The sequence below is a fragment of the Lissotriton vulgaris genome, chromosome 2_1, assembly GCF_964263255.1.
Source record: "Lissotriton vulgaris chromosome 2_1, aLisVul1.2, whole genome shotgun sequence".
Lineage (NCBI taxonomy): Eukaryota > Metazoa > Chordata > Amphibia > Caudata > Salamandridae > Lissotriton > Lissotriton vulgaris.
In genome coordinates, this window is record NC_141687.1 from 314294580 (window position 1) to 314321904 (window position 27325).

A 27325-nucleotide genomic window follows, 5' to 3' on the forward strand; every position below is an offset into this window, starting at 1 on the left:
CTGTTCTAAATTCCCAACACTGTACAGTATGTTATTTGTATTTCCCTACAGGCAACGCTAGGGAATGTACCTTTCTGAAAACCTCGGATCACTGCTTTTGCATCTAGTTGATACACTGCATTCTCACACTTGTTTTTGTTTATATCACTTTTACAGCAGTAGCTCACTTTAGATCCTGAAGAAATCCGTGACACTCACAAGGCCACTGGCTGAAACATGTTGATCTTAGCATAGTAGGACTGAGTCTAATGGTTCCCGTTGGGTCCTTGTTTTTTTATCCTAGTACATGGTAGCCTGAATAAAGATACGTGGTAAATTCTATAGCTAGTTTTAATTCACCCAATCACTTGCACTGCATCCCTCACCACATCTTGGAATCTCATGCTGGGTTTTAGTAATAGCCCCTCTGACCCACAAAACATCCATGAACGTCTCCCTTTCTGTGAGGTGGTTGTAGCCCGCACCATGTGACTAGGCTTCATAGTGCGAGGAGGTTCCCCAATGATGAAGCATGCCACCTTTGGTGGGTGAGGGACACCGTCCTTTAATAGGACGCCTTCTTCGTCAGCCAACACGTCTCTCTCCTTCTAGACCCGAGGGCTCTTTTGTGTTTTGTCTATTGAATTAGGGGAATTTGTCCTCGCAGGTCTATCAATCAATCAATCAAGAACATTTATATAGCGCACTACTCACCCGGAGGGTCTCAAGGCACTTGGGGGAGGGGGTCCGCTACTGCTCGAACAGCCAGGTCTTGAGCTGCTTCCTGAAGGCGAGGTGGTCTTGGGTCAGGCGGAGGTGGGTCGGGAGGGAGTTCCAAGTCTTGGCGGCCAGATAGGAGAAGGACCTTCCTCCTGTGGTGGCTCTTCGGATGCGGGGGACGGCGGCGAGGGCGTTGCTGGTCGATCGCAGCTGACGAATGGGAGTGTAGAAGTTGAGGCGGCTGTTGAGGTATCTTGGGCCTTGGTTGTGTAGGGCTTTGTGTGCGTGGGTGAGGAGGCGGAAGGTGATTCTCTCGTTGACCGGGAGCCAGCGCAGGTCTCCCAGGTGTCCGGAGATGTGGCTGTGTCAGGGGATGTTGAGGATGAGTCTTGCTGAAGCGTTCTGGATCCGCTGCAGTCTCTTCTGGAGCTTGGCGGTGGTTCCGGCGTAGAGGGCGTTGCCGTAGTCCAGTCGGCTGGTGACGAGGGCCTGGTGACCGTCTTCCTGGTCACCCCTCCTCTGGCCCCCGTTGTGTGCTCCTCATATGTTTACCTGCGCCTCAGATCCCTATCAAAATTATGTCCCAACCATCGAACTTTCCACCTGGCTGGGAGGAAGCAGGGTGATAAAGGGGAATGTTTTGATCAGATTTAAATACAAGTATCAGTATAATAATGTAAAGTACATGATAAGTCCGATTTCTGATTCCAGTGATTGCAGGCTATCTCGAATGGCTGATAGAATGGCTTTAAGGTTCTGCCAATTCTAGTTTTACCCATTCAGGTTCATTCATTGGTGTCTAGCAAGGTATCAACAGTTCTAAATTACAGAAAGATATATTTGCCCATTTTACCCTGCTGACCATCTCTTCCCTCAGCCCAGGCCCACTTCAGAGTTTGATATTTTGTTTTAGGTCTTTGGCTCGGTAAGGGAGAGTCCCAGCCAGCACTGCACACCTGTAAAAGTTGTAATGGCAAGTGGGTGGACAGTAATCACTGTCGCCTAACCAGGGTACCCTAGGCAGAAGTTTGTGTCCCTTCAGGACAGCAGAGCTAGGACTTGGAATGAGCCTGCACACATGGTGCAGATTGTTGGGTGTGTTCTGTGCACCCTCACATGGAGGTTGTGCTTGTGTTTATTCAAATCTATTTTTATGACCATTTGCAAAATGCAAACATTCACATCTCCTGTCAACAGAAGTGTTGTGTGAGTGCACAGCACACTGACCATCATAGTTAGTTTCACTATCTGTGTGTCTCTATTGGTATTCGCTCATCCCTTATAGCATTCCCCTTAAGTCCTTCATGGCTGCTATATTTTTCCTGCTTTTTTGGAGGAGTCTGCCTCGATAAAACAGTTTTCAACTTTACCATCAAACTGATTATATAATATCTTGGCAGATTTTGGGAATCCCAGACATTCAACAGATATAGCTTTGGTTTCCATTCAATCTGTGCTTTGGCTAAGTGGGTGTACACTAATCAAAGCTACCTATCCATGGTCACTGCGTGGGAGATGGAATCTTCCCTCTCCGCCACCCCTCTGAGGGCCTGCTTGGTTTTTCACCCGCCCTTCATCCGGTTTCTGACGCCCCACTCTTAGTCGCTTCTCTTCCCTTTTCTCATCCCCTTCCGTCCTGCCTGTTGATTCACCTGGGTTTTCTTGCTCCTCGAGGGGAAGAGATGTTCTAACCCTTGGTCAGTCTGGCCCTCCTGGTTGTTCTCTTGCAAGGGCTTCAGTCCTCTTTTTCCTCTAGTTCATCATTTAGGCACCGCCCTGTCAAGATGACAGTCTCCAATAGACCAAAATGCTGGTACGGTGGCGGGCCAGTTGTGGAGCCAAGAAGTGTACGGTCTCAATGTTTTTCTCTTTTGCTTGCTCTACCGCCACAGCTTTTTAGCACATAGTCTTGTGGAATCCAGAGTGCTTTTAGACGGTGGGGAACCTCTATCTCCTGTACGAGTATGACTGAGGAATGTCACCACCACCTTTCTAGCACCCGCTGTCGACCTCCGTGCTGACTTGGGCCGGTTCGGCAGCACAGGATCAATCAAGTACTGGTCAGGTCTCTGCGCTCACCTGTGTATCTGTCTTCTTTCCTAGTCCAATTTTAAAGGTAGCCAACTAGTGAGGAGGGTGGGGTCCTCCTCCTTCGCCCATCATCCTCTTAATCAGGAATAGCCTCTGCACTGTCGGCCCACAGCTTTTTTTAAAATAATTTGTTAGCAGATTTCGAGCCGAAGGCACTGGAGTATTTTACAGGAGCACCAGTTCCGTTACACATGGACAGGTTAATTTTTGGGTAGAGAGAGATTAAGTGATTTGCCCAGAATCACAAGATGCTGAGGCGACACCGAAGCTCAAACCTGGTTCTCCTGCTCCAAAGGCGGCAACTCTGGCTACCTCCGTATCTCAGGCTACACCGCTGGCTGTCACTTGAAAAACACTCCGCCTATTTACTGAGCTCGCTCAGCCACAATCTCCTCGTAAGGATGTCTTTCAAGATTCAGGAGAGGGCTCTCATGCATGCAGGGTAGATGATGGAGCTGATATTTGGGGGATTAACACTGGCTCGGTTAGGAGCTTCGCTGGCTGCGTTTGATTTATTAACCAGAAATGGCTCATCGGTACCTCTGTAGTCTTCTAGAAAAATCATACTGAGACCCCTCATCCAAGAAATCTTCCTGATTTTGTATTCCAGAAGGACTATGGGATTCCATGTCAACATCAAAGTCCTCATACCCGTCAAACTACTTCACCTAGACCTGTCGACGCCATAGCAACAAATTAAGAACATCTACAATCACGTATGGTCAAGTATGGTTAGTCTGTTTAGCCTTGAAATGCTGAGCCACCGAACAGCTTTTTATTTGTCTCGATCGAGAGGCAAATATAAAACCGACCCTGATCGGATTTCGCCAACTTTGTGTGGCACTTAAGACAGATTAAAACGATGTATTTCACTTCTCTTACACCCCCATGAGTTAATTTTGTAAATCCAGGAAGGTGGGCATGAGGGATCTGAGGATCAACGACGAGTGGAGCCAGTGTCCTATCATGGCGAATGTGCAGAAGAGGATGAAGTTGTTCAACACAGCCTAGTTATGTTAGCAGAGCAAAATTTGCTGATTTTCTGATTGCGATACCAGTTTGGAGATGGGGCACAAAACTTCAGCTCTGAACCCAACGAAAGAAAAATAACCTAATGTGAAATCTCCAGTCTGATGTATGGTGGGTGTTGGCTACGTAATCACAAATTGTTCTTGAAACTGAAACTCTATCTTGTAAGTAAACAAACTGTAATATTCCGAAAACAACACTAGATGGCAGGATAATGCAAAGCATGTAATCTACAACACATTCTGCCAACATACTTTACCTGGCTACAGTACTAAAATAGACAGCTTGGACAAACTATCAGAGCACTAGGAGATCATATATAACCAATAGACTTCCTCCCAGGCATTATCAGGGTTGTACTAAAAGTACTTTATTTAAGGCAACGAGTAGTCTAGAACAGAAACCCTTCATGACTGCAATAACACATTCTGTAAAGCTAAAAAATTGTTCTTCATTAAGTTATATGACTATTGCATCCGCCACTTCATGATCACTTGGGCCCCTGAGAATTTACGGTACTTTGCACGGTCACTTGGCTTCCTGGATTCTGAAGGCGCCATACGAAGTCCACAGCTGCGGACTTGAAGAGTCTCTCACCCAGGTTTGTTTCCACTCATTCTCCTGGGCTCCTGCTCCTTCTCTCTTCAACTCCAAAATGGCAATAACTTGCCTGAGGGTTGGCAGCCGCCTTTTAAAGCGACACCGCAGCAAGTTCACTCCAGGTTTTCCTTCTCTTTTCTATTCCCTATATATCACTGTTAGTTCTCCCTTGATTTCTTGCCTACTTTCCCAATCTATTATGTGTCATGTGATGTTTGATGTCATTTCCTTTTCTTTTACTATTTAAAGGCCTCAGTCTTGTTGGAGGGTATGTTGCAACATAGCTGTGTTCGGAATCCTCGCTCCTAGGACTTCCTTGCCTGGTATCCTGACTCCTTGTTTTCTCCAACCCTCTGAAGTCTTCAATAAGGATGTTTTTTTATGACCTTGGCTTTTCCCCTGGAGAGGTGGCAACTTCTTGAAGGCGCTTGCCTGCCATATATTCCAGTGTGTTGTGACATTGTGGCTTCCAGAAACAGTCAGCCATACATCGAACACCGGAATACCCGGATATGAATCATAGGGACGCGTTCAGCCATGAACACCCCATGCCTTTACCCTTTTCTTCAAAGAGGCACAGCTGTGAAGAAAACAGAGACATTTCCGGGTGCTAAAATGCTGACCCCTCTTACATCTAAAGCTGAAAACGTTCACTTAATGCACCACCTTGAAGTAAAGATACAATACAGCATTATTTCAGAACAGCAGTATGTTCATTAAGGCCTATCCCACATGTCTCTCTATTCTTCCTCTCCTTGTATCTCTTTCTCATAGAACTCGTTACACTTTAAAAAACAAGCATTGGCATAGCCAATAGGTCTCGCATTTGGGACCTTATAAGTGTTTAGCCATGCACCAAGGATATTCTGCTGCATAACTAAATACTTATAGGGTCCAAAAAGGCGAGACCTATTGGCTATGCCAATGCTTGTTTGTTTTTTTGTTGCTGTTTTAAGTTGCCAGATCTACAATAGCTGGACATGGGTTTTGTTAATAGTTCTTTGCATCAAGTGAACTTGTTTTCATTGCTCTGAATGTTGTTTCCTTTCTGGTTGTAGGAAGCAGTTATTCCCAGGGGTGTGGGGGCTGCGTAGCTGTGCGCATGCTCCAAACTTTGCAAATGAGAAAAAGCCTGGTGCAGGAGCAATTTACAAGTGTATGTATTCCACATTTATAGAGCGCACTGCAACCCCACAGGCATCCTGGCACAAAGACACAGTAAAGTTGGAATGATCCGCAAATGCTGACTGCCGGTTACCTTCTGGGGAACAACTAGGTCTTCACCTTCCTCCGAAACAACAGCAGCTCCTGTGTTTGCCTCAGTTTCAAAGGGAGGCTGTTCCCATGCGAGCAGATGTCACTCCAAACGCTCACCCACCCATAGTGGTTCGCTTGAACCTCAGGATGGTGAGCCCCAGGCAGCATGACTCCCTCACACAGTAGTTCATGATCTGCACCTGCATACTCAGCATGGTTTAAGGAAACTCGGCCCACTCCCTCCCAGGCATAGAGCACATATTTACTAAGAAACTCTGAGAAGAGCCTGCCTGCTGCACTAAAGGCTGGTGGTGTGTGTGCCTGGTGGAAGCGTGCACTGACGGCTGGTGGTGTGTGTGTCCGGTGAAAGCATGCACGGACGGCTGGTGGTGTGTGCCTGGTGGAAGCATGCACCGACGGCTGGTAGTGTGTGACGGTTGGTAGTGTGTGTGCCTAGTGAAAGTGTGCACTGACGGCTGGTGGTGTGTTTGTCTGGTGGAAGCGTGCACTGACAGCTGGTGGTGTGTGTGCCTGGTGGAAGCGTGCACTGACGGCTGGTGGTGTGTGTGCCCAGTGAAAGCGTGCACTGACGGATGGTGGTGTTTGTGCCTGGTGGAAGCATGCACTGACGGCTGGGGGTGTGTGTGCCAGGTGGAAGAGTGCACGGACGGCTTGTGGTGTGTGTGCCAGGTAGAAGCATGAACGGACGGCTGATGGTGTGCGTGTGCCTGGTGAAAGCGTGCACGGACGGCTGGTGGTGCGTGTGCCTGGTGAAAGCGTGCACTGATGGCTGGTGGTGTGTGTGTGTGTGTGTCTGGTGAAAGTGTGCACTGACGGCTGGTGGTGTGTGCCTGGTGGAAGCGTGCACGGACGGTTGGTAGTGTGTGACGGCTGGTAGTGTGTGTGCCTGGTGAAAGTGTGCACTGATGGCTGTATGTATGTATGTATGTATGTATTGGTGCTTTTATATAGCGCAATGACTGTCACCCTTCGGGTATCCTGACGCTTAGACTTAGATGATACATACACAATGTTTAGACAGTTGCATGGCTTGCAGAGAAGGGCTTTAACAGGTTTTGGGAAACAGGTACGTTTTCAAAGCCTTTTTAAAAGAAATAAAATCATCTGGGCTGCGTAAGCCAAATGGTATAGAGTTCCACAATTTTGCCGCGGTGAATCTAAAGGATCGGCCGAATAGGTCGGAGCGAAACGACACTGAGAGGAAATAACGTTGGCGTCCGGTTGGTGGTGTGTGTGCCTGGTGGAAGCGTGCACAGACTGCTGGTGGTGTGTGTGCCTGGTGAAAGCATGCACTGACGGCTGGTGGTGTGTGTGCCTGATGGAAGCGTGCACTGACGGCTGGTGGTGTGTGTGCCTGGTGGAAGCGTGCACTGACGGCTGATGGTGTGTGTGCCTGGTGGAAGCAGGAGCATTCACAGTGATAGAAGACACAAATTAAACTGACGAAGAGGGAGGGGGAGGAGGGAGTGCAAGCAGAGGAGCATGATTCACAGCTAGAAGACACAAATAAAGCTGACCACGAGGGAAGGGGAAAAGGGAGGGGGCTAGTCCAAACAGAGGAGCCTGATTACAGCAATACACACACAGATTGCAGCTGTGCACGAGCTCGTGAACGCAAGCTGTAGGCTAGCAAAAGCCTCTGGTGGCACTTTTAAAAGCCACTTACTAAATGTCTCGAAGAGACAGCGCATGTGCTGTCTCAGGGGAGACCTAAAAAATCTGGGCGAATGCTCTAAAGCTCCTGCTACGCATCATTTTATGTAAATAAGAAAAAGACAACACTAAATGGTTACATATATTCATCTCACAAACACTTATTTGGTGTCGTGTTAGAGCACACATTTATCAAGCTTACCTCATCCGTGTCTCCTTGGACCCATTTCTTCATAGCCTGTGAGAAAATTGAACCTATGAGAAAGATAAAAAAGGAGGCGTTCTCAAATAAAGGAAAACTGCTTAGCACAAACAGTACAGGATGGTGTAAATCGGATGCCTTGTAGAACAACCTCAGCGAACAAATCATTTTACATTTGGGAGTCCTAGAACATTAGCCCTGAGTCTGTAATTCGAAAATGAACTCGAAGTTGGTAGATAAACATGATAGTCTTTCATACATCAACTGATACATATATTTGTTCGACGTGTCCAACAAAATCTCTGAAATTGAGAAATCTTTCAAATCATGATGCCAAAGTCTCTATTTAATATTTTTGATACGTTTTCCAGACAATTGACTATTAAGAGTGCATGTGTAGGACAGTAATAAAAATATCAATGTACCAATTCAAGAGACATTAATGGAAAAGATAACGTATATGACTTTGCTTTAATATTGCACTAAAGGCTCTCTGCAGACTAGTATTCAGCTCTTAGTGATTTTTATGCAAAAGTTTGTGGATAGATAATTTTTCTTCTAATTCTGTTCTGGTTAACTGGTCGTAAAGATGGCTATGAGGGTCTAAAAGATGGGAACAATTAGTTGGATCAAAGTTAGAAATGATCAATAATAGGAAGATGTTCCTTTCTATTTAAAACCGGTTATTGGTAACATGACTTGGTGTTCTAGTTTTATAACTTTTATATTTATTTATATATTCATTTCGCTCTGTGTTCTTCCATGTCTAGTTTAGTAGAGCTCTAAAGCGACATATATATGTTAAAATACTCAACCGAAAATGTTAGCATTGCAGTACACATGTACATCTGTAGCTATTGTAGCTTGGTTCTCATCTTTTTGTCTCCCTTTGCTGCCGAGCCGCACAGTTGCTGGCCTGGCAGCCACTACAGACACCATTGACTGTCAAGCAAAAGAAAACCAACCTTCCATTGTATCCTTTTTGTTTTTTTAATAAACTCTGATAAGGAAAGATATTGTTTTTTTCTGTATTTTTGTGTAAAAATCAATACGAACTGAATACTTATGGGCTGATTCCGAATTTGGTGGTCCATCGATCCACCAGTTGAGTAGTAATAAATTTATTGTGCAGTTAATTAAAACCATTACAATGATTGACCCACTATTATAAACAATAAAACCTCAATTTTCTTTATAAAAAAGCTGATAGCCATAGTTAAACAAAAACATGCGTTAAGATTGGGAAGAAAATCCACACCCCCGGTCTCGGTAGTCCATAATCTTGTTTCTTCACTTCGGCCGGCGAATATTAGTGGCAGTCCGTGAGATAAAAGTACCCCCCTTATTAAAATCTTGACTTCAGAACGATGACAGACCGAGATGCGTCGATTTAAAGTGCATAGTGCTGCCTCGGCTTCCGTTGGTTTGTGCGAAGTATGTCATATAGTTAGCCTTTCAATAGTTTCCTTTGAGGCTTGGGTGTGGAGAAAGAAACTTGACATTGTATGCTTAACACACTGTTATGGTTGTGTGCACTTTTTTTTAAAATGTAGGTCAGCTGCAATTAAAAACTTTACCAGACAGCAGCTTAGTTGAGTATCTTGGCCATAGAAGCTTGCAAGCACCGCTTGTCTGCATGACCGTATTTGGTTTTTGTTGAAAATTGGTCTGAGTAGTTGCCGGCGCTCCTGCATCAGCTCGCGGCAAATGGTTATAATGTGGACTATGTCCTCCTCTCCTTCCCCACAAAGACGGCACACTGCTGGCTTTGGAGGGCGCAGCCAAGGGGGCAGGTGGTATGCTGTCGGCAGCAGACCTAACCGAAATTTCAGAAACTTCTCTTTGATGGTTCTGGAGAAGTTAGAGAGGAGGTAAGCTTGAGGAGTCGCTTTACTATAAGATTGTATGCAATGCGAACGATTGCCAGCCATGCGAACGTTCAGTCAAGGCCGCTTTGTCATGTAAGATTGACTCTTTTTTAACAGTGTTATTTACGATTTTCTTGAAGCTTGCCATGGTCCCAGGCGTTGCCCAGAGTTGCCGTAAGCCCAACTGGTCCAGTGCAGTGTCCAAGAACAGTCTGGCTGGGCAAGTTACTTTCGTTTCTACTTCTCTGCACAAATAGAAATTTAAAGTTTCTGGTTGCCCTTTTTTGATCTTAAACCAGGTTTTAACAAAGGCTCCTTTCCATCGATCCACCAAACTCACGGTGGTGAGGCAGGAACCACCGCACTGGCAGTTCCACTACCGCATTAAGAGTGCGGCGGTCCCACCACCACAGGCCCACTGCAACCGGCGGGGATCATATATCCCGCAGCTGTGGTAAAGCGGTTCTGAGAACATAATATGCTAGTGGTGCCGTAGCAGCACCGCTAAGCATATTAGGAGTTTCCTCAAGACTCATCATCAGGCGCTTAGTCTGCAGAGAATCTGTTTATGTGCATGATCCTGATGTGGTAAATATTTGATTTACCGTCTTAATTTCTATGCAGGTAAGTACTTAATCAATAATAACTCAATCGGAAAGAAAGACGCAGAGTCCGTGGTGTTAGAGTTCTTAGGGGTTTTATTCCTTAAAAAGGAATGGTCATGACCGGATATCTGGTTCCTGCCACCACTGAGGGTGCAGGAAGGGATAGAGCAATATTTTATTGACAATACATAGCTTATATACTTGAGTTACATTATAGAAACCAATATAGTAGGCGTAACAGCTGAGAGAAACAAGATAAAACACACACGTGGTCGTGATACGTAATTAGAAGGCATGAACTAGGCGTGAACATAGAGGTGTGTGCTAGAAACGTCACAGGTAGGTGTCATAAGTGGGTGGCAACGAAAGCAGAATCTTGCAATGTCAGCAGAAATCTGAGGCCTGGATGCGCGCGCAGCTGCATGACGTGTGACTGACGTGAAGCTGAAGGGGTGCAGGGGACTTGACATTTTAACTAATGGAAAGAGACAGAAGTCTGGAATGTCAGATCAACTTGTGCTTCTATCATATCTGATATCTGATGTTTAGGAACTGAGCTATCTGGACGGAAAGGTCTCTGGGGCAGAAGCTATTCTATACTGACTGTGAGTGCGTGTATAAGCGCCTAAGTGTCTGCATGAGAAGCGTGGGGGCATGGGCCTTCCATGGGAGCATGGTAACAGAGGCTATGAATTACTTGCACAGAGACAGTAAGGCCAGGCCCTTCGCTCTGCAGCTGGGGGGATGTTTACTTAAACTAGTAGGCAGGAATGCATCTTCGGAGAGGGAAACAGATAACTCGAAGGTTGAATTCATTCTTGGCAGGCAGCAGGCTGAGCTAAGCGCGGTGGGCCGCGCTGGAAGTAAGGCAGAGTTCACAGGTACAGGGGCAGCCTGGGCTGAGGCTTTCAGAGTCAGAAGGCAGGAAAAAGGCTCGATGGCAGAATTCAGGGCCTACTTTGCCAGAGCTGAAAAACGTGTAAAGTACACCACAAAAAGACGTTGGCATGGCATACTTAGGAACGGACTATTCAACCCATTCAGGGTGGGTCTGAAAGAGGACATGTTAACATTGGACGCAAATGTATTTGCGTCTTCATAGCTGGCACAGGAGGGAAGTTACATGCACTTTAAACTCGTACATGGAGACGGTGGGGTACACGATAGGGAACATAACTTGACCAAAAATTTATATTTCCTCATTCCCTCCTTGTTCCCTACGGACCCTTCATGATATCCCGATCATCATGAATCGATCAGTCTGTTCTTGTAACATCATTTGCTCGTCTCTCTTCCGTTGTCGGTTTGAGAGAAAACTGGAATGTTCAATGCACGATGTGGCGCACAGTCCACATATCGCCGGCCCACACTGTAGGCACAGGCAGCAACTGAATACTATGACAAGGCCAATGCCTAGGAAGGATAGGATCTTCCATCCCCAAGCGGTCAACGTTGTCCAGAACCAACCGGACCAAGTCCAGGTGCCTGGATTCTGATGTATTAAACTTGCAATCTTATGAAGACGTGTAATAGCCTTGTATACAGATGGCGCGTTTTCTGGAATGAAAACACAGCAACTTGACCCGATGACCTTACAAGCTCCACCTCTATCTGCCAAGATGACGTCAATAACAAGACGATTTTGAAGGACAACAATCCGCATAGCAGACTGCTCCTCTCTTAAGTTACCTAGGGCGGAGGCAGTTTCATGTACTACTGCTTCAAGTGTTCTAGTTAATCTACGTATTAATTTACTGTTTTGGACGGGGCCTGTGAAGAAAAAGAATCCTTTATTAAAATCTGTGTATTGCTCCCATGCCGTTTCAGTATAGTCGACAATCGGGAGATCTCTTCGGAATCTATCTTTTACTAGATTTGTATTTCTATGATAATCAGGAGGAGCTAGAAAAACAGGGGGCAGAAGGAAAGCAATGTAACAGGTACCATCCCAATCTGGAGGTAAACGTATGTATGCGGTATGGCCGCAAACAAAGTAGGAATGACGCGTAGCTCGGAATGAGGACCCACCCTCATCAGTGAATTCGACCACAGTAGTACATTTACTATGACCTAAGTGTACTGAACCTTTCTTTCTAACACAAAGATGACCAGTGACTGGTAATACTGACATAGCGGGGAGAATGGGTGCAGCTTCGGACTCAATAGTAAGGATCATGAGGTTAACTGTGTAATTACCTAATCCATATACTTCGTTTTCTAGATCAGTTCCTATTCTAACGGATCGTCCACTTTTATCAGGGTAACAGACGTCGAACAGAACTGAATTCAGGTTTCCCCAAACCCAGCCCCCCTCGCGGGTAACAGCAATATCAGAATCTAAAGAATTAATCAATCTACTCCATGCACCACAGGAGCCATTGTGAGTGAACGGATACGGAAAGAGGGGCAGAACTCCCTTGTATTTCTGATGGGGAGGGAGTCGGCCACATATCCAACAGTTTGTAGCGTTGCTCGTCTGATGGGAGTGATGTAACATGCTAATGAATGTGTTGTTGCGCAGCGCAAGTCTGTAAGACAATTCATGAGGGGGTAATGTACTAAAAGAATGTTCAGCAGAAACATTGTAAGCAGATTGTTCACGCTTGAAGATAGGGTAATATATAGGAAGCAATATACTCGCCACAATAATCAGAAGACTTAGAAAAAACATGATTAATAAAGTCACTATACAGTGGCTGCGGAGTGATTTGCAATATGCACGTTTCTTGAATTCTCTCTCTCTCTCTCTATCTCGATCTAGGGGATACATGTCAGAAACTATTTAACCGATTCACCTAGGGGAGGACTTAAACAATTAAACTGTCTGACTTGCTAGATCGAAGCTTCAGTTTATACTCCTCTTGGGGAGTTCTCTCGTTCGGGAACCTTAAAGTCACTAGGTTTAATACAGTCTTTGGTGGGGGTGGACGAGTCAGGGTCTGGTTTCAGTTCGTTGCACCTTTTAATATGACTCGTATGTATCCACCCCTTTCTGCCTTCCACTTTGATTGCTGTCCTCGTAGTGAGCAGGACGGTCTTCGGCTCTTTCCAGCGGGGCTCCAGCGGACTTTTCCTGTCAAAGTTCCTTATTAAGACGGTGTCACCTGGTCGGACATCGTGCGGCTTTACATCAGTGTTGTCAGGGAAGGCTGCGGCAACCTGTGAACGACATGATTGGAGTGCAGACATCAAGGAGGCAAGGTAATCTGTCAGCATATTACAATCGACATCAGTAATTTTCCTAGGCATGGGCGTCCCCCACATATTCGGTGGTCTGCCAAAGACCACTTCGTACAGGGATAGTCCTGATCTCGAATGGGCAACCATTCTCATATAGAACAATGCAACTGGCAGGGCGACTATCCAGTCGACCCCTTTCTCTTTACAAACTTTAGCAAGGCGGGTCTTTAATGTCTGGTTATGCCTTTCTACAAGGCCTGCAGCTTCGGGATGTCGGACACAATGGAATCTCCACTGATATCCTAGCAGAAGGGAGACATGCTTCATGAGTTCGGATGAGAACGGCTGTCCGTTATCTGAGTACACGACACGAGGCAAGCCGTATCGTGGGAAGAATTCTCGAACCAGCTGCCTGGCAGTGGTCGGGGCAGTGTAATCTGAGACTGGGTATGCTTCGGTCCAACGGGAAAGTGCACAAACAACTACGAGGACATATTTGAATCCCCGACAACGGTCCATCTGGATATAATCCATCTGGAGGACTTCAAAAGGGTGATCGGGAGGATGAAATCCACCTTGCTCTACAGGAACGCTTTTACCTGGATTGAACTGACAACAGATCATGCACGTACGCACTTTCTGTTTTGCTGCTGCTCGTAAGTGTTTGTTGTACCAGAGATTCTGTAAACTGTCTAACATAGCTTTCTCTCCTAGATGTGCAGGACTATGTGCTGTATTTATCATGATTTGGACCATAGAGTCGGGGAGGAACCATGTAGATTTTCCCTTTGTGACCCACCCTTGATCTGTCTGGATCCCTCCTAGTTCAGTCCATTTCTTTATTTCATCTGGAGTGGCATGTGTCTGAATATCGATTACATCTAGGGTGGGATCCCTGACTGACATACACTGAGTTGGTACTATTGTCTTTGTCACATCAGTAGTCTGGGTGTGAGTCAATGCTGTATGTTTTGCTGTCTGGTCTGCCAGGTCATTACCCTGGGAAACAGAATCCGTAACTTTAGTATGTGCTTTACACTTCATGACTGATATACCCGAGGGCAAATGTATTGCTTCTAACAGTGCTTGAATGAGGGGACCGTGTTGGATCTTGGCACCATGAGAGGTCAAGAAACCTCTTTCTTGCCATAACATTCCGAAGTCGTGTACGACTCCGAACGCATAACGGGAATCAGTGTATATGTTAACATTTCTGTTCTTGGCTAGTATACAAGCTCGGGTCAGAGCGATGAGCTCTGCCGCTTGAGCAGACAGTGTGTCAATACGATGTGTTTCTTTAACTTCAGTTTCAGTGGTCACTGCATACGCGGCCACTAATTCTCCTGTACTTGTTCTCATGCATGAACCGTCCACATAAAGTGTCAGGTCTGGATTTGCCAGTGAACATCTGTTAGGTCTCGCCGAGGTTTTGTTACTGTATTAATGATCTCTATGCAATCATGTGGAGTTGGATCTGTCATAATTGTAGGTAACAATGTTGCGGGGTTCAGAATGCTACAGCGTCTGATTTCTATGTGTGGCTGGAAGAGTGTCAATTCATAACCTGCCAGTCGTGCTGTAGTCAAGTGTTGAGTCTGGGTTCTGTTTAAAAGAACCTCTACAGAATGTGGAACTTGAACTGTTAATGGATGTCCTAAAACAATTGAGTCGCTCTGTCTGATTGCTAGTGCTGTTGCTGCTACTGACTTCAAGCACGCAGGGAGTGCCTGAGCTACTGAATCCAATGTACTTGAAAAATAAGCGCAAGGCTTATGTGAACCTGCTTGATCTTGAGTGAGGACAGACAATGCTGTACCCTCACGTTCTGTAACGAAAAGTGTAAAAGGTTTGCTGTAACATGGTGTCGCTAGAACTGGTGCTTGACATAAAGCTTTCTTTAATTCTTCAAAAGCCTGTGTATGTTCCTGAGTCCAAGGGAGGGCAGTCGAAGTCGCTGCCTCCTGTGTTGTTAACTGGATGAGTGGTTTAGCTAGAAATGCATACTGGGGAATCCATTGTCTGCAGTACGAGGTGAGGCCTATAAAGGCCCGCACTTCCTTTTGTGTCTGTGGTTGTGGCATATTTACAATTAACTGAATGCGATCGGGAGTGAGCTGTCTCCCCACTTTGGACAGCAAGTGACCCAAGTACACAACTTGCTGAACACAGAATTGTAGCTTCGAAGGAGACACCTTGTGTCCCTTGTCGGCCAGAAAATGTAAAACTGTCAGTGATGCTTGTTCACATTCGGGCTCACTTCGTGCGGTGATCAGCAGATCATCGACGTATTGCAGTAAAGCGGTGTTAACTGGCATTATGATACAATCAAGTTGTCTTTTCAGTGCTTGGCTATAGATGCTGGGGCTTTCTGTGAATCCTTGAGGTGCGCGTGAAAATTTGAAACTTCGTCCATTTAAACTGAATCCGAAGAGATATTGGCTCTCTGGATCAATAGGTACACTGAAGAAGGCGTTCTTGAGGTCAATTACAGTAAAGAACGTTGCTTCTGAATCAATAGCCGTCAATAAGGATGAGATGTCGGGAACCACAGGGTACTGTGGAATAATGCATTTATTCAATTCTCTTAAATCAATCACCAGCCGATATACTGGCGGTGCATTGGGATCAGTACGTTTAAGGATCGGAATGATGGGTGAATTACAGATATTGGAGTCGGTTTCTACGACCACTCCTTGGGCAATGAGCTCTTCAATGATTTCCAGTAAAGCCACTACAGCATCGGGTGGTAACTTATATTGTCTGATTCTGGGTAAAACTACACCTGGTTTGAGTGTAACACGGTATGGTGTAATGTGCATACAACCTACATCAGTTGGGCCTTTTGCCCACAAGTGATCTGGTACATTTTTCAATCTGACATCAAACTCTCGTAACACATAATGACCCTTAAAGTCTCTTAAGAAAAGTCTAACTCCTTCCGGGGAACAGCAGATCACGGCTCCTAGAGCCTTCAATGTTTTTATTCCTAACAGATTTTCTGGACATGATTTCGTGAGTAACAGGTCTGTAACACGTGATAATGGACCCACAGCCAGGGGAACTGGTTTCGATACCTCATTTACAATAGGCTGTCCTGAAAAACCAAGGGAAACATTCTGTGAGCCTGAGAGGGGTGCCCCTGGAACTTCATCATGACTGATTGTGGTGCGACTTGCCCCTGTATCAATTAAAAACTTTCTGTCTTTTCCCAATACTTGACTATGTACATAAGGACCCTCTTGATCTACAGGAATTTCAATAAGAGGCAAGCCACCCTCCCTCTCTAGGCTGTTTCATGTGTATCGTTGATAATCGGGATAATCAGATTGGGCATACTGGTACATCTGTTGCGATACTTGCTGAGTCGCGGCAATGGGCTGTGGCTGTGACTGTCTCTGAGGTACCGCTACTGTCTGTGCTGTATGTGATGGAGCATGCATAGGCTGTGTATTCTGCATGGGCTGTACATTCTGTGAAGACTGATGCTGATTATGATCTTGTCTAGGCGGATGCGGTCTTTCTTTAGTTTTACCTGTCGCTATATTATGTTTCAGAACTGGGCATTCGTGTACGTAGTGACCTGGCTGCTTGCAATAGTTGCATGTCCCTTTAACGGGAGCTGCGGAATGGCCTGTCTGGGTCGTACCCTTTCTCTGGCCGTCGGCTGGAACCGATTGGGCCACTAACATTTTCATTTTCGTGTCTTTCATGCGTTTCTGTTCCTGATCCTGTTCTTCTCTAATTCTGTTCTGATGATATTGTAACATCTGTAACATCTGGGATGGCGTATTTGCCTGCCAAGTACTTTCAACTTTATACACGCGGTTCTTAACTAATGGCAGGGAATTCTCGACTAATTTTGATACAAAAAGATGCGGGTATGACTCCCTACTTGGTTTAAGGCCACTATTAATAATGAAACATTTCTCGAATCTTGAATAGAAGTCACTAGTATCTTCATCGTGTTTCTGCTTACAGGACGAGATTGCGTCCCAATCTTCCTTTCTAGTTGTCAGTAATCTTGGGAGAATCTGTACTATTAAACCTGGTAATGCTTTAGTTTTCTCCCCAAGGCCTAGCCCTGGGGTACGTTTTCCCTCCTCTTCTTCTATTTCTGCCCATACAATCTTTTTGTCTCCCACTTCCCATTCTTTTTCCTTGAGTTTCTCGTAGATGCCCGTGGGCAGCAGTACCTTCAACATTTTCATGATATCTTCATATGTGTAATCCCCCATCAGTAACATGTCTTTAAGTTCTCTATGAAAACCTGCAGGGTCTTTATCATGACAGGGTACTAGTTTCTTCATTTCCAATAGTTCTAACTTGGTCAGAGGCGTGTGTACGTACACACGTTTCAGATTATGATCGGCACCCATGACTGGATGTACTTCTCGTAAGGGGTTCTGACTTTCAATGCCATGCAGGCGCTCCATATGATACATTTTTCTTTCTGGGGGCGGAGCAGGGACATATTGTGAACCCAGGAAAGTGTTATGTCTGTGTCGTTGTTCTAGAATTATTTGAATTAATTTGGTACTTAAACCTCTCCATCTATCCATGAGTAGTGCTTCTAATGTATCGTGTAAGGGACCTGGGTCAGCGTGTTGATATCTGAATAGCGTGAGGAGGTGTTGAATCATGTATACACCTGCTAACTTCTGCTCGTCTGGGGAAAGGTTCAGAAATGTCTGTGCTACGGTGTCATCATTGTATATATTCGGGTTGTCAGCCCATAGTACGGCTGACCGGGCTAGTTCTTGTTCATCCATAGAATTGAGTACATGGTACCCCATTCGTTCTCGAAGCCTTTTATCAGTCTCCTGGAACTGATGTTCAGGAGAATTCGGTTTTGTTATGCCAGAGAGGAAAACTCTCTTGCTTTCTGGACGAATGCCTTTCCTAAGGTAAGCTCCCTTACCTACATATGCTATCGTATCTGTAGTCTTTTCTGGTTCTTCAGGTTCTTCCTCCTCCTCGGAGGAAGCATTCTCTTTTTCTTTTTCTTTTTCGTGTATCTCTATTACTTCTTTTCTTATTTTCTTGTACATACTGGCTATGCAACCCCCTTTATCATGTTTTCCTTCAGATATATTTTGACCCCACTTGTTGAGTCCATCTAATTCATCCTGGTCTGTCTCAGGCCTGTCTCGTTCTCTTATTAAGCAATTTATGAAAAAACGTAGTAGATACGCTTGAGTGTCGACTTTCTGATGTGCCATGGCTTCCTTAATACTGTCAGGGTCTTCCCCAGTCCGGACAAAATTGTATATTCTATCTAGGTACTCTTTCATTCCTGAGAAGTACAGTAGGTAATCTGTAGCTTGTCGTAAGCGTAGTGATGCTATAAACATCCTATCATCTTTACCGGGTACTGGGTCGTATCTGCAAACTTGAAGCGGTTCTTTGAGTGGGTCGAGGCGGGGTGAGTGGAGCATAAAGGGCTTCTGCAAGTGTAATCTACGTGTTGGCGGCGGGGTCTGGGGACCCCCGGACGCACCTCCTGAGGCTGAAGCTTGAGCGTTATCTCTTTGTGGAGTCTGTATCGGTACTTGAATTTGTCTTTTAGTAAGATCAGGTAGAAGCGGTTTCGGTATATTAATTTTAGGTGCGGGAAGTGGTGGAGGTGGCGGAACAGGGGGAACCTGTCGGACGGGAGAACCTTGCTGTGGTACTGGCGGGATACGATCTCGGGGCGGGTTACCACCCCCGTCACCGTCGGTAGGCGGGACGCGGACAGGCAGATTGGTGTAAGCGGGAGCTACATCCTCTAGATAGGAATTCAGGAATATGTCTTTAGTGGTCCTGTGAGTTACTTTAGTTGGAATTAATGGTGGCGGCAGATTTTTCGGTATTTCTGAAGTGGCCTCTGGCGAACCCTCGGCCACGAGATACATGCCATTTACGAGATTGTTTCGTGCGCGGTCTATTTGCTCTGATTTTACTCGGATCCCCTCAGTAACTAATTCGTTTTCTTGAGCTTTATCCGATTCTTTAAGTCTGTCTTCTCTACGGAGTGCTTTTTCAGCACGCTTATGTGATTCCTTACGCCAAAATTCTATGGCGTCTTTCTGAGATTGTCTGGCTTTCTTTTTCCATAATGCTTCTTCTACCTTCATGATGCACTCGGCATCCCATGTTCCGGTAACGGGCCATCTGTGTCTTTCGTCTAGATGCTTAGTATAATCTGCCCATAATTCTAGATACAGTATGGCGTCTATGCCATGTTTATGGTACATGAAATTTCCAGGAGTGTCCCTAGGGGGGATAGGAATTTCTTCCTCTAGCATCCCTTTCCTAGTTCCTATCTGCTTTAACTTGTTGAAAAACGGCATCTTGTTTACTTAATACTGAATGCTCAATCCTTGCTACTTAATACTGAATACAGCTAGTTACACAAGAACACAATAATGTACATAAAACAGTCACTCATACAACGACATTAATCACATGGAAAAAGACATTTAAAAAACACTTATTACTACCCCCTATACCGGATGTACTGCTAAACAGCACAGATACACTGCTGAGAACAGTGCAAGAACTTGAATCATCGGATATACTGCTAAACAGTACAGATACACTGTCTAAAACAGTGCAGACCGGACTTGTGTACCCAAACCCGTCTAGATACGTCCCAGCAATGGTACTCACCGGGAAGCACGGAAAACAGAAGGCCTCGGAAAACTCGACTGGACTGGACCGGACTCGACTCGACTCGTGGATACCTCGGAAAACTGGTGGGCCTCTTGACACCTCGGACCTTGCTTCTTTCGGCTAGGCTCTGGTCGGGATCCTCCGCGCTCCTCACCGCCTCGTCTGGGTGCTAATTGCAGTCTTCGTCACCTCCGTGGGCCAGAGGGAGATACAGGAAATCCTGCCGGTACTCGTAGTTTCCGTCTAACTGATGGCAGGGGACAGAGTTTGCAACGCACCAACCGGCGCGTGAGGTGGGGGAGGGGTCCCTATTCGGGCGCCAAAATAATGTGGTAAATATTTGATTTACCGTCTTAATTTCTATGCAGGTAAGTACTTAATCAATAATAACTCAATCGGAAAGAAAGACGCAGAGTCCGTGGTGTTAGAGTTCTTAGGGGTTTTATTCCTTAAAAAGGAATGGTCATGACCGGATATCTGGTTCCTGCCACCACTGAGGGTGCAGGAAGGGATAGAGCAATATTTTATTGACAATACATAGCTTATATACTTGAGTTACATTATAGAAACCAATATAGTAGGCGTAACAGCTGAGAGAAACAAGATAAAACACACATGTGGTCGTGATACGTAATTAGAAGGCATGAACTAGGCGTGAACATAGAGGTGTGTGCTAGAAACGTCACAGGTAGGTGTCATAAGTGGGTGGCAACGAAAGCAGAATCTTGCAATGTCAGCAGAAATCTGAGGCATGGATGCGCGCGCAGCTGCATGACGTGTGACTGACGTGAAGCTGAAGGGGTGCAGGGGACTTGACATTTTAACTAACGGAAAGAGACAGAAGTCTGGAATGTCAGATCAACTTGTGCTTCTATCATATCTGATATCTGATGTTTAGGAACTGAGCTAATTGGACGGAAAGGTCTCTGGGGCAGAAGCTATTCTATACTGACTGTGAGTGCGTGTATAAGCGCCTAAGTGTCTGCATGAGAAGCGTGGGGGCATGGGCCTTCCATGGGAGCATGGTAACAGAGGCTATGAATTACTTGCACAGAGACAGTAAGGCCAGGCCCTTCGCTCTGCAGCTGGGGGGATGTTTACTTAAACTAGTAGGCAGGAATGCATCTTCGGAGAGGGTAAACAGATAACTCGAAGGTTGAATTTATTCTTGGCAGGCAGCAGGCTGAGCTAAGCGCGGTGGGCCGCGCTGGAAGTAAGGCAGAGTTCACAGGTACAGGGGCAGCCTGGGCTGAGGCTTTCAGAGTCAGAAGGCAGGAAAAAGGCTCGATGGCAGAATTCAGGGCCTACTTTGCCAGAGCTGAAAAACGTGTAAAGTACACCACAAAAAGACGTTGGCATGGCATACTTAGGAACGGACTATTCAACCCATTCAGGGTGGGTCTGAAAGAGGACATGTTAACGTTGGACGCAAATGTATTTGCGTCTTCATAGCTGGCACAGGAGGGAAGTTACATGCACTTTAAACTCGTACATGGAGACGGTGGGGTACACGATAGGGAACATAACTTGACCAAAAATTTATATTTCCTCACTGAGACATTTTTGTAATGAAGACAAATCTATTTCTAAACATTTGTTACATTTTTGAGCTTCTGAAATTATTATTTCATAGTTATTTTTTCTACTTTTGAATTTGGAAGAAAATAAAAGCTGAAAGAAAATAAAAACTGCCAAGGACATGTTTGCCAGACATAGCCCTCTTTACCTTTCCCTTTAAAAAAAGATAAAAGTGTGACTTTCTAGACATAGCCTTCACTGAAAAGGAATTTGCAGTTAAGTTAAGGCAACAAGGGTGCCAAACCGCTTCATAACGCATGAAACAGACAATTAAACTTGCTTCCTTGGACAGCTAGGTCAACAAAAGTGTGTTAATCATAATTCTGTTGATTATTGGCCTGGCTTTAGAGGGAAGGTAGACAGACTGTTTATGAGCTGGAAATACAAACAATTAACTATTTTTTCTTCATCAGGAGATATTTGTTAATCAAATTGAAACGCTTTAAAGAGATATTCTAGCGGATCCTATTTGCATCAAGAGAAGACTTAGCCAGATAAAATGGAAAATATAATGGTCTGGAAAAAACAGAAGAGCAGAATTTGCAGAGAGGGCTCCAACACTGGTGTATATCCTCTGGAGACAGTCAGTAATATTTGTAAAAGTACTGATTCATCTCCATGTGGCTGCACTAGTTTAAACAGACAAAATCTGCATTTGCTGCTTTCTCTTTTGATAACTATGGTACACATCCCACCAGATGGTTTGGTGAAAATCTTGTGCGCAACAATTCATATGTAGAAAGCTGCTTAGAAAATGCCCTGCCAATGCAGCAGCACTGCTGCTAAAATGAAAAAAACTCTTATGCTTTTTCTTTGGTTAAGAGATACCACTGAAAGCGTGTTACAAAATGTGAAGAGAGACCCCCCTGCTTCAGATGAAAGTTTGGGGAAGAACGAGGGAAGGAAAAACATGCTGTAGAAATTTTGGATATTGTATATCAATCTTTCAAACAGAGGACAAGTAGCACCTTTCAAATTTGAAAAGGGAAAACCCGCCAAAATCGACACCTAACAGTATATTTTCTTTATTATAAATAGTTTTCTATAAACAACCAAAACCTCTACTAAATTACTTAAAATATATTTTTGTTAGCAATTTAAAAAATTTCAAATATTTAAATTATTTTCAAATTAAAAATATTAAACATTTTTACAATAAAACACTTCCCATCGTACTCCCCTACAATATTAATACTGTATAAAAATGTGAAATACTCTATACAAATGTGAAATACTTACAAAAAGTAACTACATTACAAAAAAATTAAGCAGGTAAAAATTGTGTCAGAATAACACAAATACATATATTTGAATGCATTTACATAATTATACAATTAAAATGCAAAAATATCAATTGAAATCATTAAATAATGAATCAAAAAATACCTACTATAATTAACCATTACAAAATGATTTGCTATTTATATAAATTAAAGTTGCAATTAAATAATTTACATACTTGCTATTGTAATTAACCAAATACATTTTACAGATTAATAAAAAACATCTTTATATATAATCCCACCCATTCCCCTACAAGCCTAACAACACATCAATAATAGGAAAATGTAAATAAACTGAAAAACAACTCTCTAAAAATATTATCCAAACTAAACTACTAAAACTTGTTCTACATTCATCTTTTGTATGGTCAGTTTATTGATGGACACTGTGCCCAAAAATCAATTACCACACAAGTGTGCAGAGCTCTAATTTGGGACCTTTTTGGATGCAGAAGAGGCCACACCAGCAAATGGGGAAGAGGGAAGGGAGTAATCTGTGATTACATTAGAGTATTCAGCAGAATGAGCATTACCAAAGGTAATTCATTTGTTTTTCTGATAGATACGTAGATTCTGCATCTTTAGATTAGATACCAACGCATTAGTGCCTCAGATGGTGGGCCTGTGAGACAGCTCAGACCAAAATGTTTTGAAGGACTTAACAGCCAAAATGCCCATCCCGTCAGACCAGAGTGTCAAGACAGAACTGCTTTGTGAACGTGTGCACTGAAGCTCAGATTTCCTGTCCTGGATATTTGTCAGGAAAACAATCTGTGTGCCAATGCGGTAGTGGTGGTGGTGGTGGTGGTGGCAGCATTGGCTCTGGTGGAATGGGCTTGTAGTCCTTCTGGAAGGTTTCTTGGCCAGTGCATAGCAGATCTTGATGCAAAGGACTATCCACCTGAACAAAGTCTTTTTTTGCACTGTATTGACGTTCTTCACCCCATAAAAACCCCACAAAGTGCAGATGGTCTGCGGAGGGTCTTTGAAGCAATTGCTGTAAAAGCTCAGTGCTCTTTTGGGGTCAAAACAATGGAATTTCTCCTCCTCCTACTTGAGGAGTGAGGCGGAGCAAAGAACGTCGTAAATGTGATGAACTGTCCGACATGAAAGACACAGCCTGTTGAAAGACTGCTCTGGTCCTCAACACCAGTTTGTATGGGGAAAAGGTGGTATATAAACGTTAAACATACAGAGCCTGTAGTTCACTCTTGCAACACTTTGAAGTTACCTCAATGAGAAAGATTGTGATAAAAGTCAGAAGAGACAGAGGTCAACTTTGCAACTGATCAACTAGGGTACACATCAGGAACATGAGTACCAATTGAAGGTGCCACTGTAGCATCACAAAAAGTTTGTTTGGGAATATACAAGTTAAACCTTTAAGAAAAGGCATCACAACAGGGGATTTAAAAAAGGACGGTTGGTGTAGCAAAGTAGTTAGAAAAATCATCTGAATGAGACAGACTCTCACCACTTCTCTGCAAGAGGAAGGTTGTCATCTTCATTCCTCAGGCAGGATTAAAAAACAGAAAAGTCAGTCAGAGACTTGCACCTTGCTACTATTTGCTTGATGGGGAAAAATGCACGTTACTACTTCTACCAATACCTCCCCAAAGACAGTGAAGGAAGGACTAGCATAGAGGATAAAAAGCAGTGCATGTATTTTGATTTATATATCAAGATCTCCTGCGTATTATTTATAGAACCACAGAGGATTAAAAAGATGAGCACAGAAGTAGGACTAGATGCCTCAAGCTAAGCTGCTTCCTCTCTTAAGAGGTATACTAAGAAGGTATACACTGTGTCTCTCAACAGTAAATTATTCAACAGAAACTATAAAAAAAGGTCTGGAAAGGAAAATACTGTTTCAAGAGCTGGTGGAACTTTCTTTAAGATTACTTTGTTGGTCTAAATTCCAGTCTCCATTCTGGTAATTTCATAAAGGGTTCAATGTGAATAAGAATCAGTATCAGTAGAGTCTAGAACGTCTGATATTATAGGGTGTGAAAATCAATCGGAGACATGCGAGATTAGTGTTCCATTCATCACCCAAAAATGGTCACAAGGAGCCACTTGCTAGTGTCAAGGAAGTGGTTCCTTGATCAGAAATATGATGCCTTCATAGCAGTGCTTGTGGACATCAAAAAAGATATCTCAATATAAAACAGTAATTGGAATATCAAACAGTATAAAGTTGTCTAAATCCTACATTTTTTCACTCCGATATTCCAAGCAAACAACTATGCTACTACATTGTAGAGAAATGCATTAGCTTTTAAACAAACATGACTGGAATCAGTTGATCTCAAAGCAAGATCAGAAAAAGCTTTGTAAACTGAAGTACAGTCTACTTATCTACCATTCTCGGAATACAGGAGGGGAGAAAGCAAAAACACAATTACGAACTTAGAAACTATTTTTAGTATCTCACAGTAAACTGCTCAGGGAGTAATTGCAAGTAACATTGGAAAGGAAAAATAACTCGTTACAAGTCTAAAGGTTACACTAAGATGTGCGCTAGCTAGGGACACGTCTGCTTTTGAATAACAAATTGGACATTAGCCTCTACCAGCACAATGTGGAGAAGGTCAAATACTTGACCAACTCTGAAGCCAGAGGACTGTTCTAATGATCATGTAATAATCGTCTCACTTATGGACAAACTATAGACTTATTAATTGCAAAATACTGGGGTAACCCATAAAAAATCTGAAGGACCTGGGTACCATGCAATACAGAAAACAACGGTCCTAATGGACAGGAAGGATAGAACAATTCAATTAGCGACCAATGTACGAAAATAATAGATGTACAGCATCAATATAGATTGAAATTTATGCGTTGGACTAATATTGCGTTTTGTCTTATAATTTTGTTTATTCATATTTTCTGTCTGCCTCTTATTCAATATCGAAGTTTGACTCAGGATAGTTGAATGGCTTTGATGGAAATTGTGCCTGGTTTTAAATAGATTTTTTTTTCAGCAAATATTAGTCTGTTGGTCATAGGGACCTATGTTCCTTTAAAACAGGACCCAATTATGACACTCTTTCATGTACTTTTTAGAGACTTAGAGCCTTATTTAGATATCGGCGGACGGGTTACTCCCTCACAACGGTGATGGATATCCAGTCTACCATAATCTAAATCCCATAGGATACTATGGGATTTATATTTCAGTGGACAGGATATCGGTCATCGCTTTGATGAAGTAACCGGTCCGCCGATATCTAAATCACACCCCAAGTGTACCTTTTTCTTCACTCCTACAAGATATTGTGCCAGAAAGTGTGTGCGAGAGTGTCTTTTTCTCTTTCTCTCTCGCTCCCTCTCTCTTTCCCTCCCTCTTGGTAACTTCCGTTTATCTTGGACCAACATCGTTAGAGATTTAAGGCATGCTCGTCAGATAGGAATAGACAAGACCCGTCTTCCTTAACTTTAAAGTCCTGTCCAACTAAAGAATACTATTTACCAACACTAACAGATTTAGGTCACCTGCAGTTTACAGAACAGAGTGCAAAGATGTTTCCGTTAGAGTTTCTAAATACGTGCCCATTCTGGCATACATGCATCGGTAACAACTGCCACATCGGGATCCAACTGCCCGATTGGTATGCTCTTATTCATTCACACCCATCATTCAGGAGATTCTTACCTGTGACATGACACAAATGAAACTATCTTGTTCTTCTGAAGGTTGTCACCACTGGTTCTCTATTTTTTGCTATAGAACTATGGTTACAAGGTAAGACTCAGTATAATGGAAGATTATATCAATCAAAGCAATGCCCTGTGCACTGATCCACCGGCACACATTCTTGGTTTTCACTTTAAGAGGTTGTGTAGGACATCAAACAACTAAGATGAAGTAGAAATACCAGTTGGGTGCACTGCAAGATATGAATGCACTGCTAAACAATCACCACCCCTAGAAATCCTCAACTCGAGTGCTGATGTTGTGTAAAAAATGTCAACTTGCATAGTCCACTCCTACTTTCTCCAAGTAAAAACAAATGAATCTTCAGGTATTCCGTTGTGGCACGGAAACTCGTCAAGGTAGAATGAGGGTGTACAAGAGCAGCTTGAAGAGAACTAGAAAAGGCATGTGGCAGATATAAAAATCTATCTACTAATCAGAAAATAAGAACTTGCAATGTTAAAGGATAATCTCTATCAAGATGTACAAGTTACTACTTGTGTAACAATATATCTGTAGGAGACATTAGTTAGTGATAGATTCCTTACCTTAGAATATCCCCAGGCATCAGACTGGATCCGGAAAATTTTGCGTAGCAATACCCCAGCGCGCCGGCAGGCGTCGTCCGCGTCGTTAGCGCCGGAATGACGTCCTCGGAGTACTTAGACGCCGCCCATGCGCACTGACGTCAGTTCTGATACACAGCTTTTCCGCGCCAGATACGCAGAGCTGTGATAGAACCAACACTGGTGCCATGAAACTAGGGCCCTGAATGGGGATGACCTTAACCCTAGATATCGGTTCGCAGAAAGGGGAGGATGGGTGTGTCGGTAAGGAATCTATCACTAACTAATGTCTCTTACAGATATATCGTTACACAAGTAGTAACTTGTGCATCTGAAAGA

The 27325-nt window shown here is 43.9% G+C and overlaps 1 protein-coding gene across 3 annotated transcripts in view; it reads right to left on the reverse strand.

Annotated features, from left to right (window-relative positions):
• The window catches only part of AKAP10 (A-kinase anchoring protein 10), a 504896-nt gene that overhangs the window by 61637 nt on the left and 415934 nt on the right, over nt 1-27325 (reverse strand). For all 3 annotated transcript variants that reach the window (XM_086955011.1, XM_086955012.1, XM_086955009.1), the window contains exon 13: nt 7553-7605. In XM_086955011.1, the coding sequence (XP_086811137.1) occupies nt 7553-7605 (53 nt within the window). The remainder of the gene's footprint in view (nt 1-7552; nt 7606-27325) is intronic.